Raw genomic sequence first — 18,667 nt, forward strand, 5'->3', positions numbered from 1 at the left:
TGAAATAGTCACCTTCACTATCCAGGTCATCACTTTGACCAAACACACTGTCAATGTAAGACTCAGGAATGAAGGTCCATTCATCAAATTTATCAACCATTTCTTCAGAAAAATTCCCATTGCTGCCTGAGCCAGCTCCTTCCTCCACAGAACTTTTCATCTGATATCTGAGCACCATCCTTGCCAGGGTGGATCCTATATCTAAAAATAAAGATATATCAACAGCTTCTTAGAAATCAGTAATTACACAAATATAAACATATCAAAGTTCCTTATATAGTTTCATACTGTTAAGAGAAATTCTGATTCTTACTTTCAAATCACTTTACAATCATAATATTCTATAAAGTCGCAGGTAATAAACAAATTTTTAAAAGTCATAAAAATTTACACAAAGCTTTCATGTCGGTGACAAAACTGAACCATTATAAAACTAACTTGACTCTTGAAGGGGCCTGGACTTTGAACCCTGACAGGCCTGTGTTCAAGTTACTTGCAAGTTGTACAAACTGCCTGAGTATCAGTGTCCTAATTGAGAAGTGAAGACAATAGTACACATAGCACAGGATTACAGAAAAAATTAAAGAAAATGATGCACATGAAGCTTTTAGAATAATACTTTGGACACAGAAGATAATAAATGATATTCTTATTTTTATAAACTATTTGCAAAGTGATTCCTTCTACTAAGAAATTTGATAAAATTTCAAAATTAACTTGCTATTTTACTGAATTTTATATTAAGCACTATAATGAATAAATAAGTTGACACAGTTCTCATTGTCCTAAATATATCCTGGAAATTTTCTTCAAATATTACTCTTATAGCTCACATTACAACATGTGTACATAATTCAGTCAAGTACTACCTGGAAAATACTTTAAAGCTTGGAATTCAAAATGTTTTTTACTCAGACCAGCTGTCGAAAAAATTAAGGCTATGCCCTGCAATATTAGGAAAGACTTGAAGTACTTATAAAACATTTCATATAGAACCAAAAGAATACAGTGAATGTAAACTTCCCTTCTTATCTTCAGAGAGTCCTCAATTCCTTTCCATCAGAAAACAAGATTAAAGTTAAGTAGGTTGTTGGCATGAGACTGGTTGAAGTGACAAAACATGGAATCTAATCATGTCTCATTAGTTCCCAAGGTCCCCAAAGGCAATCAGCGAATCCATTTCTGGATTTTTTTTTCCAGACATATTATTCTCATATTCAAAATTTATGGCTATCACATCCCAACTGTGTTTTCACCAATACTATTAATAAAAAAAAAAAAAAACACTGTTCTCTGCTTTTTTCCCCCTTAAGAATACATTCTATCTCTGGACATTTGGATTTGCAAGGTGCTTTTCTCTCAGTGATTGCAAAGCATTACACTGTACGAATATATCAATTTATTATTAATTTGAATAGTTTCTTTGGGAAATATTTTGATTTTTTCCTAATTTTTTTTCATTATGAACAATATTTTAATGTGCATCCTTGAACATAATTTTTTGTGCACATTAGGAATGCTGTATCCTGGATTCTTATCACTACATTATTTGATCAAAAAAGGACATTTGTTGTCCAGTCACTCAATCGCATCCTTCTCTTTGCAACTCCATGAACTGCAGCAGGCCAGGCTTCCCTGCCCACCATCTCCCGGAGCTTGCTCAAATTCCTGTCCATTGAGTCAGTGATGCCTTTCAACCATCTCGTCCTCTGTCGTCCCCTTCTCCTCCTGCCCAGTCTTTCAAAGCAACAGGGGCTTTTCTAATGAGTTAGCTTTTCACTCCAGGTGGACAAAATATTGGAACTTTGTAATCAGTCCTTCCAATGAATATTCAAGACTGATTTCCTTTAGGATTGACTGGTTGGATCTCCTTGCACTCAAGAGTCTTCTCCAACAACACAGTTCAAGAGTATCAATTCTTTGACACTCAGCCTTCTTTATGGTCCAAATCTCATATCCATACATGACTACTGGAAAAACCATAGCTTTGACTAGCAGACTTCTCTGGAAAGTAATGTCTCTGCTTCTTATTTAATATTCTGTCTAGCTTTATCACAGCTTTTCTTCCAAGGAGTAAGTGTCTTTTAATTTCATGGCTGCAGTCACCATCTGCAGTGATGCTGGAGCCCAGGAAAATAAAGCCTGTCATTGTTTCCACTGTTTTGCCATTTTTTGCCATGAAGTGATGGAACTGGATGCCATGATCTTTGTTTTCTGAATGCTGAGTTCTAAGCCAGCTTTTTCACTCTCCTCTTTCACCTTCATCAACAGGCTCTTTAGTTCCACTTTGCTTTATGCCATAAAGGTGGTGTCAGCTCCGTATCTGAGGGTATGGATATTTCTTCTGGCAATCTTGATTCCAGCATGTGCTTCAACAAGCCTGGAATTTCACATGATGTACTCTGCATATAAGTTAAATTAGCAGGGTGACAATATATAGCCTTGACATACTCCTTTCCCAATTTGAAACCAGTCCATTGTTCCATTTCCGATTCTAACTGTTGCTTCTTCACCTGAATACAGACTTCCAGGAGGCAGGTAAGGTGGTCTGGTATTCCCATGTCTTGAAGAATTTTCCACAGTTCGTTGTCATCCCACAGTCAAAGGCTTTCATGTATTCAATGAAGCAGAAGTAGATGTTTTTCTGGAATTCTCTTGCTTTTTTATGATCCAGTGGATGCTGGCAATTTGATCTCTGATGCTTCTGCCTTTTCTAAATCTAGCTTGAACATCTGAAAGTTCTCTGTTCATGTACTTTTGAAGCCTAGCTTGAAGCTAGCAATGTAGCAGGTGAAATGAGTGCAATTGTGCGGTAGTTGGAACATTCTTTGGCATTGTCCTTCTTTGGGACTGGAAAGAAAACTGACCTTTTCCAGTCCTGTGGCCACTGCTGAGTTTTCCAAACTTGATGGCATATTGAGTGAAGCACTTTCACAACATCATCTTTCAGGATTTGAAATAGCTCAGTGGGAATTCCATCACCTCCACTAGTTTTGTTCATAGTGATGCTTCTTAAGGACCACTTGACTTCGCACTCCAAGATATCTGGCTCTAGATGAGTGATCACACCATCTTCATTATCTGGGGCATGAAGATCTTTTTTTTCTATTTCTTCTGTGTATTCTTGCCACCTCTTCTTAATATCTTCTGCTTCTGTAGGTCAATACCACTTCTGTCATTTATTGTGCCCATCTTTGCATGAAATGTTCCCTTGGTATTTCTAATTTTCTTGAAGAGATCTCTAGTCTTTCCCATTCTATTGTTTCGCTCTATTTCTTTGCACTGATCACTGAGGAAGGATTTCTATCTCTTCTTGCTAGTTTTTGGAAATCTGCATTCACATGGATATATCTTTCCTTGTCTCCTTTGCCTTTCACTTCTCTTTTTTTCACAGCTATTTGTAAGGCCTCCTCAGACAACCATTTTTGTATTTCTTTTTTCTTGAGGATAGGTTTGATCACTGCCTTCTGTACAATGTTACAAATCTGTGCATACTTCTTTAGGCACTCTATAGATCTTATCCTTTGAATCTGTTTGTCACTTCCACTGTATAATTGTAAGGGATTTGATCTAGGTCATATCTGAATGGCCTAGTGGTTTCCCCTCTTTCTACAATATAGGTTTGAGTTTGGTAATAAGTAGTTCAAGATCTGAGCCACAGTCAGTTCCCAGTCTTGTTTTTCCTGATTATATAGAGCTTCTCCACCTTTGGCTGCAAAGAATATAATCAATCTGATTTCAGTGTTGAGCATCTGGTGATGTCCATGTGTAGAGTCACCTCTTGTACTATTGGAAGAGGAGTCTGCTATGACCTGTATGTTCTCTTGGCAAACCTCTGTTAACCTTTGCCCTGCTTCATTTTGTACCACAAGGCTAAATTTGCCTGTTACTCCAGGTATCTCTTGACTTCCTACTTTTGCATTCCATTCCCCTATGATGAAAAGGACATCTTTTTTTGGTGTTAGTTATGGAAGGTCTTGTAGGTTTTCATAGAACCCTTCAACTTTAGCTTCTTCTGCATTGGTATCTGGGGCATAGACTTGGATTACCATGATACTGAATGGTTTTTTGTGATTACTGTGATTACTGTGCTATTGAATGGATTGGACAGCAAGGAGATCCAACCAGTCCATCCTAAAGGAAATCAGTCCTGACTATTCATTGGAAGGACTGATGCAAAAGCTGGAACTCCAATACTTTGGCCACCTGATGCATAAAACTGACTCGCTGGAAAAGACCCTGATGTTGGGAAAGATTGAAGGTGGGAGGAGAAGGGGACGACAGAGGATGAGATGGTTGATGGCATCACTGACACAATGGACATGAGTTTGAGTAAATTCCGGGAGTTTGTGATGGACAGGGAGGCCTGGCATGCTACAGTCCACGGGGTCACAAAGAGTCAGACACTACTGAGCAACTGGACTGAAACTGAATGGTTTGCCTTGGAAATGAACAGAGACCATTCTGGCATTTTTGAAATTGCACCCAAGTCCTGCATTTTGGACTCTCGTTGACTATGAGGGCCACTCTGTTTCTTCTAGGGATTCTTGCCCACAGTAGTAGGTATGATGGTCATCTGAAGGAAATTCACCCATTCCAGTCCATTTTAGTTCACTGATTCCTAAAATGTCAATCTTTTTAATTACATGTACTTTAAAAAAGGACATGGATGTACGTTTAAAATATTAATGCTGTTGTTCAGTCACCAGGTCGTGTCAGACTTTTTGCGACCCCTTGAATTGCAGCATGCCACACTTCCCTGTCCTTCACTATGTCTGCAGTTTGCTCAAACTCATGTCCATTAAGTCTGTGATGCCATCCCCTCCATCCATGGAATTCTCCAGGCAAGAATACTGGAGTAGGCAACCATTTTCTTCACCAGGGATTCAATCCAGGACTCAAACTTGGGTCTTCTGCATTGCAGGTGGATTCTTTACCATCTGAGCCACCAGGGAAGCCCCATAACACTAATGGATATTGCCAAATTTTCCTTACAAAAGGAAAGTTTGAATTTATATCAATAATATGTGACATGCCTGTTTCCACCTATGCTTATCAACATAATTTATAACCAAATTTTTCTATTCAAAATGAACTATTATAGATACTAATGATAACTGTCATCAACATACTTACTACATACAAGACCTATATTAACTAGAAAACACATCCTTAAGTGAAATGCAAAGTATACTAACTTGAAAATGCGAAGTACATACGTATATTTCTACACATATATTTTAATTCATATGTAAGCGTATAGCAAGTCCAGGGGCAAAAATAATCTACATTGATTACCTATAGGTAAAACAGTAAGTTACTATTATTTTCTTCCTTATGCTATTTAAGTTTTTCTATTTTTAAAGGCACGTAGATTATTTTATAATAAAAACTAAAATACTTAACAAAGAAAAGTAACCTCACAGAAAGATCTCAGTTTTAATTTACTTTTATAAATATGGATTTGCTGGGTCATAAGGAACTTAAATATAATGTCAATTTCAGCACTGAATGATCAAAAAAAGGAAAAAAGCCAAGCCTTTACAATATTTTTTACTTAAGTTGCACCAAATGGAATGAAAACTAAAAGATTAGTGATTTTTAAAAATACTACTAAAATTAAACCTTCTACAAAACTTGCTTGAAAATCCTTACTTGTCTCTTTTCTTAAATAAGATGTCTTATCTGGAAATAAAGGACCAAGCCAGGAAGGTTCAATTTTTCCCATACAAAATCCTCCAAGACAGATGCTATTATTGGCCAGATCCAGGGCAAGTCTCCTCAAGAGTAAGCTGATGATTTGGCTGTTGCCTTTCCCAATGCTGATTGTCAGAGCTTTCCGGACATCCTGCTCACGAGATCCACTATTCAGTAACAATTCTACCAGTTTGGGATTGCTTGCTTTCTCACATACCTATTAAAGAAAAAGAGAAGGTAAGCATATATTTTTTTTAAAAAAATCATTTTCCTTTCTAATACTGGTAATCAAACTTGGTGGGAGTTTCCCCTGCATCTTTAAATTTTCAGTTCAGTTGCTCAGTTGTGTCTGACTCTTTGCAACCCCACTGACAGCCGGCTTCCCTGCCCACCACCAACTCCCGGAGCTTGCTCAAACTCATGTACATTGAGCTGGTGTTGCCATCCAACCATCTCATCCTCTGTTGCCCCCTTTTCCTCTGTCTACAATCTTTCCGAGCATCAGGGTCTTTTCCAATGAATCAGTTCTTCATTCAGGTAGCCAGAGTTTTGGAGCTTCAGAATCAGTCCTCCCAATGAATATTCAGGACTGATTTCTTTTAGGATTGACTAGTTTGATCTCCGAGCTGTCCAAGGGGCTCTCATGAATCTTCTCCAACACCACAGATCAAAAGCAGCAATTCTTCAGTACTCAGCTTTCTTTATGGTCCAACTCTCACATCCATACATGACTACTGGGAGGACCACAGCTTTGTCTATATGGATCTTTGTTGGTAAAGTAATGTCTCTGCTTTTTAATAGGCTGCCTAGGTTTATCAAAGCTTTTCTTCCAAGGAGCAAGCATCTTTTAATTTCATGGCTGCAGTCACCATCTGCAGTGATATTGGAGCCCAAGAAAAGAAAGTCTGTCACTGTTTCCATTGTTTCCCCATCTATTTGCCATGAAGTGATGAGATTGGATGCCATGATCTAAGTTTTTTGAAAGCTGACTTTTAAGTCAGCTTTTTCACACTCCTTTTTCACTTTCATCAAGAGGCTCTTTAGTTCCTCTTCGCTTTCTGGTCTTTAGATTTAGAATGGAATAAAATAAGGCAAAACTCATTCTTGAAGTAAATTAGGAAAATAAAGTAAGATTAGCACCACAAATATCAGAGAAGCATAAATTAAACCTGCCATGTGAGAGCCACTTAGCATGAAAAAGACAACATGATACGAAGTAAAACTTATAGGCTTGAAGTCAAAATACCTGAGACTCCATCAATTTACACATTTCTCACACCTTCTGGACTTGTTTGCTTATTGGAAGATATCTGGGAAACTGGTACCTTAACATAGGAAATGCGACTTCATTTACTTGGCAAATGCCTTGCCTTCATTTGTGACATAGAATAAGTTTGAATATAAATATTATTAAATTCACAAATGTCACATGCCAACGACAGTCATCAGTCACTGGTTTTCCAGGACAAGAATTTGAATTTCTACAAAGATATATGCTGTCTGTCAGTTTTCAACCTTTTCCTGAAAGTTATGTTTTCAGAGCATGTCCTCAAGGCGGATTAACATGGTAACTGCTAGAAAAATTCGAGTGACCACAGTAAGCAGAGAGAAGCCTTAGCAACCTGCAGCATAGCCCAACCCCAGCAAAAGCTTCTGAAAGGCAATGGAATATGATGCTATCAACTACAAGAATGAAATCATAAATAATGAAATTATGATGTCAGGTATTGTGCTACCTTCTGTAAACAAATGATCTCCAATTATTTTTTAAAAAACCCTATGCCATAAAAAGTATTACTCCCATTTTATAGATGAATATTTAGGAAAAATATGTGATTTGTCCAAAATCTTAAGAGCTACTTCATAAGACACTTGGATTTGAAATCAAATCTGCAGATGCCAAAGCTTGTGGTCCTTTCACAACCTAATACTAATGATTTAAAAAAAAAAAGAAAGAAATATCTATTTAGGTTTTCTGCCCATTTTTTAATTGAGTTGTTTGTTTTGATGATATTAAGTTTCATGAGTTGTTTTTGTAAATTTTAGAAAAATGGGCAGAAGACCTAAATTGACCTTTCTCCAAAGAAAACATACAGTCAAGAGACACATGAAAAGATGTTCAGTATGTTAAACTAATCCTGAAATGCAAAGCAAAACTACAATGAGGTATCACCTCACAACGGTCAGAATGGCTATCATCAAAAGATCCACAGAAGATGACTTCTCTGGTGGTTCAGGAGTTCAGTGGTTAGGAATCCACCTGCCAAGGCAGGGAATGTGGGTTTGATCCCTGGTCCAGAAGATTCCACATGCCTTGGGCCACTAAGCCCATGCACCCCAACTACTAAAGCCTACATGCCCCAGAGCTCATGCTCTGCAACAAAAGAAGCCACCACAATAAGTCCACCCACCACAACTAGAGAGTAGCCCCCACTTGCTGTTACTAGAGAAAGCCCATGTGCAGCAACAAAGGCAGTCAAAAATAAATAAATAAATATATTCTTTTTAATCCACAAACAATAAATGCTGGAGAAAGTATGGAGAGATGGGAACCCTCTTACATTGTTGGTGGGAATGTAAATTGGTGCAAGCACTGTGGAAAATAGTATAGAGGTTCCTTAAAAAACTAAAAATAGAGCTACCATATGATCCTGCAATCCCACTCCTAGGCATAAACCCAAGAAAAACATGGTACAAAAGGATATATGCACCCCAGTGTTCATTGCAGCACTGTTTACAGTAGTCAAGACATGGAAGCAACATAAATGTCAATCAACAGAGAAGTGGATAAAGAAGTTGTGGTACATATATACGTTGGAATATTGCTCAGCCATTAAAAAGAACAAAATAATGCCATTTGCAGTAACATGAATGGACCTAGAGACTGTCATACAGAGTGAAGGAAGTTGGACAGAGAAAGAGAAATATTATATGATATCATTATATGCAGAATCCCCCCCCAAAAAAATACAAATTAACTAATTTACAAAACAGAAACTGACTCATAGACTTAGAAAACAAATTTACAGTTACCTGGGGAGGAAGGATAATTAGGGAGTTTGGTATTGACTGTACATATTGCTGAAGTACTTAAATAACCAAAAGGAATCTACCATATTAAAAAAAAAAATTGAGAAGGGACGTGAGAATGATACACACAAGATGAGATTAGACATGCATTGATAATTCTTGAAGATAACTGATGGATTTGTAGGGATTTATTACACTATTCCTTCCACTTTGGTGTATGTTTAAAATTTTCCATAACAAAAAAAAAGTTAAAAAAAAATAAAAATTAGTTTAAAAAGTGATTTTTTTTTTAAGGCAGGAGCAGAGATTAATCAGAGGTGATGGTGCCCGTGGGCCAAATCTGTCTCTTCCCACCCTTCCAACCACCAGAGAAAGCAGTGGTTGAACCTTGAGGCTGTGGGCCCAGTCACTCAGTCGTGTCTGACTCTTTGAGACCCCACGCACTGTAGCCCGCCAGGCTTCCCTGTCCATGGGAATTCACCAGGCAAGAATACTGGAGTGGATTGCCATGCCCTTCTCCAGGGAATCTTCCCAAACCAGGGATCAAACCCAGGTCTCCCACATTACAGGTAGATTCTTTATAGTCTGAGCCACCAGGGAAGCCCGATGTGGTCTATTAAGCACTTGAAATTTGCTATAAGTGTCAAATGAGCTGTTAAGAGTAAAATATCCACTGGATTTTGAAGACCTGGTATTTTAAAATGTAAAATATCTCATTATGTTGAATATTTTGGATATATCACAAACTCGTTTAGTAATATTTTGAATACATTGATTAAGTGAAATATATCACTAAAAGTCTAAATAAATAAAAGGAAAGATCTTAATATTCAGGGTACCAGGTCAGGGGGAAAAGTTGGTTGAGGGAAATTCCTGAATTCTTCAGAATTAACATGTGTCCGAACCTATTTTGGAGCTCCAAAATCACTGCAGATGGTGACTGCAGTCATGAAATTAAAAGATGCTTGCTCCTTGGAAGAAAAGCTATCACCAACCTAGACAGCACATTAAAAAGCAGAGACATTACTTTACCAAAAAAGGTCCATCCAGTCAAAGCTGTGGTTTTTCCAGCAGTCATGTATGGATATGAGAGTTAGACCATAAAAAAAGCTGAGCACCGAAGAATTCATGCATTTGAACTGTGGTGTTGGAGAAGACTCTTGAGAGCCCCTTAAACTGTAAGGAGATCCAACAGATCAATCTTAAAGGAAATCAGTCCTGAATATTCATTGGAAGGACTGATGCTGAAGCTGAAACTCCAATATTTTGGCCACCTGATGCAAAGAACTGATTCACTGGAAAAGACCCTGATGCTGGCAAAGATTGAAGGTGGGAGGAGAAGAGAATGACAGAGGATGAGATAGTCGGATGGCATCACTGACTCGATGGACGTGAGTTTGAGCAAGCTCTGGGAGTTGGTGATGCACAAGGAAGCCTAGCGTGCTGCAGTCCATGGGGTCACCAAGAATGGGACACGACTGAGTGACTGAACTGAACTGAACATGTGTCCAAGAAGTTTGAGGGGACAGTGCTCTGGTTTGATGGAACCAACTAAATGCCCACCAGCCTTCAGGAACACCCCCATCTTCAATCTGTTCTCCCAAGAACCACTATAGTACTTTTCTAGTCTAGATATGATCAAGCCATTGTACTATTTTATAGGAGAGAAAGTGGTCTCCCCGTGCTACTCCTTCGCCATCTTGGCTCCTCCCCTCCATTGTACTATTTTAAAATCTTCTGAAACCTTTCTGCTCCAGGACACTCCATCAAATACAACAAGCAATTTTTCAAACCTCATTTATGCTATTTTTATAGCCTCCAATGTCTAATTTTGTTGTTCATCCAGAAAAAAAATATTCTTGAAGGAATAGCTTTAAAGTCTCTTGCACTAAGTCCTTGCCATAACCTCCCAGGCTACACACCCTTTCTCCTCAGGAGCCCATCCCATTTTGTTTAACACAGCACTTAGCACGCTGAACCAGACATGTTTATCTGTTTGATAACTGGAATGAAAGGCATGGATGCTGCTGCAATTCAATTTGCACCTCTGTAACCTAGCACAACGCCTACAGAATATATCTAACTTAGCGAATTACTGAAAATCTGCAGGAGTCTGGCAGGCTACAGTCCATGGGGTCACAAAGAGTCAGACACAACACAGTGACTGAAAAACAACAAAAATCCACTAAGGGCCCACAGGAAATTTTAAAGGAAGGAAGGAAAGGAAGAAGGGAGGGAAGGAGTGGCCAAAAAAACTCAATCACAAATGCCTTCTTTTGGAGTCCAGCAAACTTTTCTCTCTAAATTATGGTATTTACTGCCTACCTTCTATTAAGGTGATTTATGTTTTACTCTCTTAACTCCCAATTGACCCTTTGAAACTACCTTGAAGCAGGACACCCCTTTCATATTCTTTACTAATTATCTAGCACTGTGCTTTCCACAGAGAAGATGCTCAATAGATTTTATAGCAGAATTTTCCTTGGGGCACCCAAACTATCCAAGATGATTTCTGACATATGGTGACATGAAGAGAGAAATATTTGTCTTTTATACCAGACAAAAGAAATAAAATAAAATTAGGAAAATAATTCATGAAAGGGAAAAAAAATTACTGCCCAGATACCCTGGTGCTCAAACTGTAAAAGAATCTGCCTGCAATGTCAGAGACCAAGGTTCGATCCCTAGATTGGGAAGATCCCCTGGAGAAGGAAATGGAAACCCACTCCAGTATCCTTGTCTGGAGAATTCCATGGACAGAGGACCCTGGAGGTCTACAGTCCATGGGGTCTCAAAGAGTCGGACATGACTGACAGACCAACACTTTCATACACAGTTCTGTATTTTAATAATGGGGATAATTCAAATATATAAAATCAAAGTGCAATTTACTATCCTTTCCCATCTTCTCTCTCTATTCTAATTTATAAATAATGCAGCTCACAATCAAAGCCAAGCACTTTAGGCTAGCATTCAAGAATGAATGTACAACCCTCTCCCCTACCACCACCACTATCATGAATCTGTTATGTAAACAGGAGATTAAAGCAGGCACAAGGGAGGCAGATTTTCCACTACTTACCTGGAAAGTTAGTTACTCCTCAGGCAAGTTACTTAACCTTTCTGCGCTTCAATTCCTCACATGCCTAATAAGATAATACTAGGCATACTCCTAAGGTTGTTGTCAGGATTTTATTAAGTAAAGGACTCAGAGCAGGGCCCAGGTGGCAATGAACACCACAGAAGAGCTTGCTGTTATTTTTATTCAGCATTCATTATACTTGCTCTTCCCACCATGACCTGATAAATCTTATTTTCATGTCTCTATTCATGCATTTTCATACCCAATATTAATCCTCCGAAAGCCTAATAAGATTAACTCCACCCTTAATAATGCAACATTGGTACCTGGATAAGTCTTGACTATGCTTTTGTACAAAATAAGGTGTGTTCTAACAGTCTACCCACAAAAATCAATGTTTACTATTTATTAGATATAAATAATCTCTGACAACCAGGATAAATTCCTTACATTTAAAGATCTGATTTTGTTTTCAGAAGAAAAGACAGAAATAAGCACATTAAGTCCAAAAGAACTGGGAAGAAGAAAATAAAAAGCCTTAGTACAGAAAGATTTGAATAAATTGAGAGAAAAGTAGAAAGCCGTCCCTGTGCAGAATGTAGAGTAACTGTACTTAAGGGCTTTTAGGTGAGTTGTTTTCTCTACGAAAGACCTGGAGGAAGCTCCCTTTCAGTTCTCTGCCATATCTAAGTAACATTAACATAATGATCTGAAGATCACACAAAAGAAATACAATAAAAACATTAAATTATTGAGGGAAATAATTTAATTATTACCTTTAGTAACAGAGAAGCAACTATTTTCAATGTTGCCTGCTTAGATGAAATTTGACTAAATTTAAATAATTTGATTATGTATTTGGCTTTAATGAATGAGTTAACTGCATGAAAATGAGTTACAGATTCAATTTCCTTTTATGTAGATTGCTAAGTAGTACTACCTTAATCTTACGGTTAACAAATTGATTTGAACCTATAGACGAGCAGGAAATTGAATAAAGTGAGGCTTTAAAAGTAAATTATTGAAAAACACATCACTCTGCTGGTTATTTAATAATACATATTCAGTTCAGTTCAGTTCAGTCACTCAGTCGTGTCCAACTCTTGGCAACCCCATGGACTGCAGCATGCCAGGCCTCCCTATCTATCATCAACTCCCAGAGCTTACTCAAATTCATGTCCATTGAGTCAGTGATGCCATCCAACCATCTCATCCTCTGTCATCCCCTTCCTCTCCCACCTTCAATCTTTCCCAGCATCAGGGTATTTTCCAATGAGTCAGCTCTTCACATCAGGTGGCCAAAGTACTGGAGTTTCAGCTTCAGCATCAGTCCTTCCAATGGATATTCAGGACTGATTTCCTTTAGGATGGACTGGTTGGATCTCCTTGCAGTCCAAGGGACTCTCAAGAGTCTTCTCCAACATCACAGTTCAAAAGCATCAATTCTTCGGCGCTCAGCTTTCTTTATAGTCCAACTCTCACATCTATATATGACTACTGGAAAATCCATACCTCTGACTAGACAGACCTTTGTTGGCAAAGTAATGTCTCTGCTTTTTAATATGCTGTCTAGGTTGGTGATAGCTTTTCTTCCAAGGAGCAAGTATCTTTTAATTTCATGGCTGCAGTCACCATCTGCAGTGATTTTGGAACCCTCAAAAATAAAGTCTCTCACTGTTTCCACTGTTTCCCCATCTATTCACCATGAAGTTATGGGCCAGATGCCATGATCTTAGTTTTCTGAATGTTGAGTTTTAAGCCAACTTTTTCACTCTCCTCTTTCACTTTCATCAACAGGCTCTTTAATTCTTCTTGCTTTCTGCCATAAGGGTGGTGTCATCTGCATATCTGAGTTTATTGATATTTCTCTCAACAATCTTGATACCAGCTTGTGTTTCATCCAGTCAATAATGCATATTAAATCACTACATAATTGTTTTGTTGGAAATATTAATATCCAGAAAATATACATAGGACTACCTGAATACTACTGCAAACTCTAAAATGTATACAGTGAAGACAAATTAGAAATGACATGTAATGCACTCTGATATTTGATTGAATTCCTACTGTATGTACAACAGTGAGTTAGATATTCTGAATAATACAAAGATGAACACTGTATATCTCTACCTTCACACAACTCACAAACCATAAAGAGGTGTACAAAAAGTGTCATGGACTTACACAGCAAGTAAATCTTTATTTCGTATGGAGGTCAGGAAGTGTGGGAAGAGCTTTACTGAGGACAGATAATTTGGTTTACATTTTGAAGGCAGAGCAGAAGAATTAGATGTGTTTGCGCAGCACATGAGGGAAGGGAGAGAAGGCAGGCAGGACCACAGTGCCTCTCAACTGCAGGATGGCCCACAACAGGAAGGTCAATGTGGACAGACCCCAAAGTGTGCAGTGCACAGCCTATGGGGCCACCTGGGGTGGCCCTGAGGGCAGAACTTTCTAGACAGAGAAGTTGAAAACAGAAAGAAAATACTTAAAAGATGACTCAAAACAAAATAAAACTGTGTGGTGTGTCCCTGGAGAGTGATTCGCACAGAGATGCACAGTAGGAGACACATTTAAAAGTTATTTATCATCTTAACAAAGTAGGTAAACATGTAAAGGGAATGATTAGATGATAATGCCTAAAGAAATATGCGATTTCTGAAACTCTATGAATCTAAATTCTACTACAAATTACAAGCAACTGTGCCATAAACTGCTAAATTCTGTAGTGAAGAATCATACGATGTAGGTAAGGGCTATACAATAGCAGGGTCATAGAAAAAAAGACAAAAGTGAATCTTTGAATATTTACCTGACAAATCAAAGAAGTTGCTTCTTTTGCTCGATTGGCATCCGCTCCCAACAGAAGCAAGCATTCAACCATGATGCTGTTATTCTGATCACATGCTTTCTCCAGCAACACACTTTTTAACTCATTATCAATAGTCAGTTTTGCAAAGCACTTGCAACAAAGGTTTAGAAACTAAAAAGAATGGAAGTGAGGATTAGAGTCAGCGAAATGTGTAACAGTTAGAATACAGATAAAAAACACTGTACCTGTTGATCCTTTTGCTCCATGATACTGGAGGACAACTGATGGAATATTACTGAATCAAAGGAGTGATGCACCAGTAGCTTGGAAAAAGACACTGACAATTCCAGTATTGTCAAGACTGTTTGAAATCCCTGAAAGTGTGACCAAAAATAATAGTAACAAGGTAATTATGGACAAAAAAGAATAAACAAATGATATAAAAGAGAGACTATATACGGTACTTAAAATGGGGTGTTCACTTAGCTAAGTAGATACATTTATTGGGCTTGTACTTTAAAGCTGTAAACTTTGAAATAATGTAATAAATACACTTTGCTCTCTCATTACTATGAAATAAGAAGATGCACACAGAGAATAAAGATGCTAAACTCTAGTCTAGCCAAACAGGAAAAAAACCTAAAACACCTAATTCACCAAAATTTGGTTTTTAAAGATTCCTTGCCTAAAGCCATACCTACAGGTTGGAAGTTAGATATTAATCAGGATTAGAACAGCAGAGTCAGCTGTTCTAATAGATCAGTGACTGGAGTTCTTTAATACAAGACTGCAGATCAGGTTCTGTAGAGAGCCTAGCACTTCCCCCAACAATTTTTTGTGTTATCTTCTGAAATTTTAATCTCAGACAAATGTGAGCTCCTAGACTGTGTTCATCATGAGTACATTTTAGAAAAGCTCTAAAGACACTCTGAGATTTATATCCTTTTAGCAAATCATTTATAAGGAACTGATCGGACACACCATTACATTTTAGAACCACTCAAAGAGTTGTCTAGGTTCTATTTATGTGATGATTTAAAGAAAGAATGAACTTTAGACTTGCCTATTATATACATTGGGTACATTCACCAAAGATCAGTTTTACTTTTAAAATTTTTATCTTTCCAAAATATATTAATGAGATCATCTAAATGTTAAAAATCATTATTTTGAGCTCTTAAGATGCTAAGTTTCTATAAATGCTTCTATAAATGCTTCCTAACATTTCTATAAATGCTTCCTAACATTTGTAGCAGCAAAGCAGATAATACAAACACAGAAAAGGCATATAATTCAAACTCAAAACTTACAAGCACTGAACTGGTCAAATAAAGTATGTTGGCAGGCAAAATTTAGCCCACTGGTCAACAGTTTACAACCTCTACATAAAAATTTTAAAATTTATGCCTAGATGAATAAATACTGAGTGAGAGCTTCATACCTGCACAAAATAATTTACTTTACCTCGGATTACTTACAATTAATTCTGTCTTGGCTTTAGTCAACCTAGGTTCAGGCACATTACAGAAAACCAAAACCCATTGTTGGTTCTAATCTAAGAATGCTATATGTTCAGCACTTTATGATTTAAACGCTTACATGCATTTTCCCATTTACTAATAATATTTGTGCAAAAATCAGAGCTTAGACATTTTCACTCCTGGTCAGTGCTGCCATTTTTGAAAATATTTGCTGAGTATGGTTTATGAAAGTTGTAAACTTCATTACCAAAAACACTACAACCAAGTCAGAAATTCTTAAAAAACAAACAAACTTGTTTTGTTAACATTAAAATAAAAGGACTCTGAAATAATTTACTACTTCATATTCCCTGAATTAATCCTAAACCAATATCTTGGATTCTTCATAGAGAGCTAATATAGATTGTATTTTAAATTTTGCTTAATGAAGAATGGTTAAAATATTGTTTCACTGCAAGAACAAAATTAAGGGGAAAAATTACTAAGTAAGCAGCTCAAATAAAACACAGAGAATGACAAACTTCATAATAATTGTAACCTTTATTTATATAACATCTAAGCAAATAAAAGTCCCTTGGACAGCAAGGGGATCAAACCAGTCCATCCTAAAGGAAATCAACCCTGAATATTCATTGGAAGGACTGATGCTGGGGCTGAAGCTCCAATACTTTGACCACCTGATGCAAAGAGCTGACTCATTGGAAAAGACCCTGATGCTGGGAGGGATTGAGGGCAGGAGGAGAAGGGGGTGACAGAAGATGAGATGGTTGGATGGCATCACCGACTCAATGGGCTTGAGTTTGGGTAAACTCCAGAGACAGCAAAGGACTGGGAAGCCTGGCGTGCTTCAGTCCAAGTCCGTGGGGTCACAAAGAGTTGGACATGACTGAGCAACTGAGCAACAACAAAGAAAATAAAGCCCAGCTGGCTGAAATTTCTTTAGCATGTGCTCTGCTTTTTTCATAGAAAAGATAAATGACAAACGTACTAATTTTAGAGATTTAGTAATGAAACATAACAATATTTTGAAATTCAACCCAGTTCTCTTCATCTACTATAATAAAAATAGTATGAAATGATAAATGGTTTTCAATTAGCTAGAATATACCCATTAATGCTAAGTAGGAGTTACACCAGCTGCTCTGAAAGAGAAATCCATACAAGATCTCAATTCCCTTCAAAATAATGCACATACTTTTATCTGTACTTCACCAACATCCTTAAATCGTTGTAGCGTGGAAATCAGAATTTTCGCCAGCAGATACCCAGTTACCGTGCATAAATTCTTCTTTGTAATCAAACATCCTATAAGACTTAAACCCAGACACTGAATTTCTAGAAAAATAAAAGAAAACATAATAATAAAATGCACTGTTTTAAATATCAAAAACTGAAGAAAAAATTTAAGCATGTCCAACTAATAGCTAAAGGCCTATAAAAATCTAAATCCTGACTTTAGCTGTACCAACCTTGGTCATCTGGATACATCTGCAGTGTATGAAGCACTGAATCAATAGCGCCTTCCAGGGATAACACCTCTAATGCATCAGGAAAATGTGTTATAGACGAAATTACTTTTAATCCACACTTCTGAATCCCAGGATTTCCAATGAACTAAAAGTCAAAAGGATAATTAAGAACATTTGCTGTGTTAAAAAATGAATTCTAATACTTACCTTAGTTAAAGCCAGCTTATAGGCTGATGAAACATAAACTAAGGAGTCCAAATAAAATTACCATTCTTGATTCTGCCTTGTATTGCTAGTTACTTTTATTTATTATTAAGAATAAGAGCTAACATTTTTGCACTTATTAAGTACCTCTTCTTCGCCAGGCACTGTACTAAGTAATTTCACATGCTTTTCTTTTCAAAGCATCCTTATTAAATATATACTAATATGATTCCCATTAAAAGATGAGTTCATTGAATGTAGATGGTACACTGCTGAGAAGATACCGAGTCAAAGACATTTGCTGTCACAACCTAAACTCTTAACCATAAAAATGCAATGCTGTCCCTCATCATAGAAAATACTAACTGTGAATTTACTCTTTATATGTTTACATGTTATACCTCATCTATTCCCCATCAAGTTTTGTACAATAGGTTCGCCAACTTTAAAGATGCAGGAAAAAGAGCTCAAGTCACATAGCTAACAATTGTCAGGACTAGAACTTCCCTGGTGGCTCAGACGGTAAAGAATCTACCTGCAGTGCAAGAAACCTGGGTTCGCTCCCTGGGTCAGGAAGATTCCCTGGAGGAGGGCATGGCAATCCACTCCAGTATTATTGCCTGGAGAATCCCATGGACAGAGGAGCTTGATGGGCTACAGTCCATGAGGTCACAAAGAGCTGGACACGACTGAGCATCAAAGCATAGCACAGTCAGGACTAGTACCTTAATATAAATGTTTCTGCCTTAAAAGTCAAGAATCTTAATCTCTTCCAACCTTTTAAATTCAATTCTTCCAGAATTTGACATTATTTGACAGGTATTCTAATAGAAGCCACTACTTTTCCAAGGCCATCCTTCTCACTAACAAGAAAACAATCAACAACACA

General features: G+C 37.4%; 1 protein-coding gene across 4 annotated transcripts in view; it reads right to left on the bottom strand.

The window, feature by feature from the left end:
- Nucleotides 1-18,667, bottom strand: part of LRRK2 (leucine rich repeat kinase 2) — a 193,534-nt gene that overhangs the window by 116,582 nt on the left and 58,285 nt on the right. For all 4 annotated transcript variants that reach the window (XM_061129857.1, XM_061129863.1, XM_061129850.1 and 1 more), the window contains exons 15-20: nt 17,575-17,719; nt 17,301-17,440; nt 14,870-14,998; nt 14,625-14,795; nt 5,656-5,914; nt 13-201 (exon numbers count right to left, since the gene is read on the bottom strand). In XM_061129857.1, the coding sequence (XP_060985840.1) occupies nt 13-201; nt 5,656-5,914; nt 14,625-14,795; nt 14,870-14,998; nt 17,301-17,440; nt 17,575-17,719 (1,033 nt within the window). The remainder of the gene's footprint in view (nt 1-12; nt 202-5,655; nt 5,915-14,624; nt 14,796-14,869; nt 14,999-17,300; nt 17,441-17,574; nt 17,720-18,667) is intronic.

This window comes from Dama dama, chromosome 3, assembly GCF_033118175.1.
Source record: "Dama dama isolate Ldn47 chromosome 3, ASM3311817v1, whole genome shotgun sequence".
Classification (NCBI taxonomy): domain Eukaryota; kingdom Metazoa; phylum Chordata; class Mammalia; order Artiodactyla; family Cervidae; genus Dama; species Dama dama.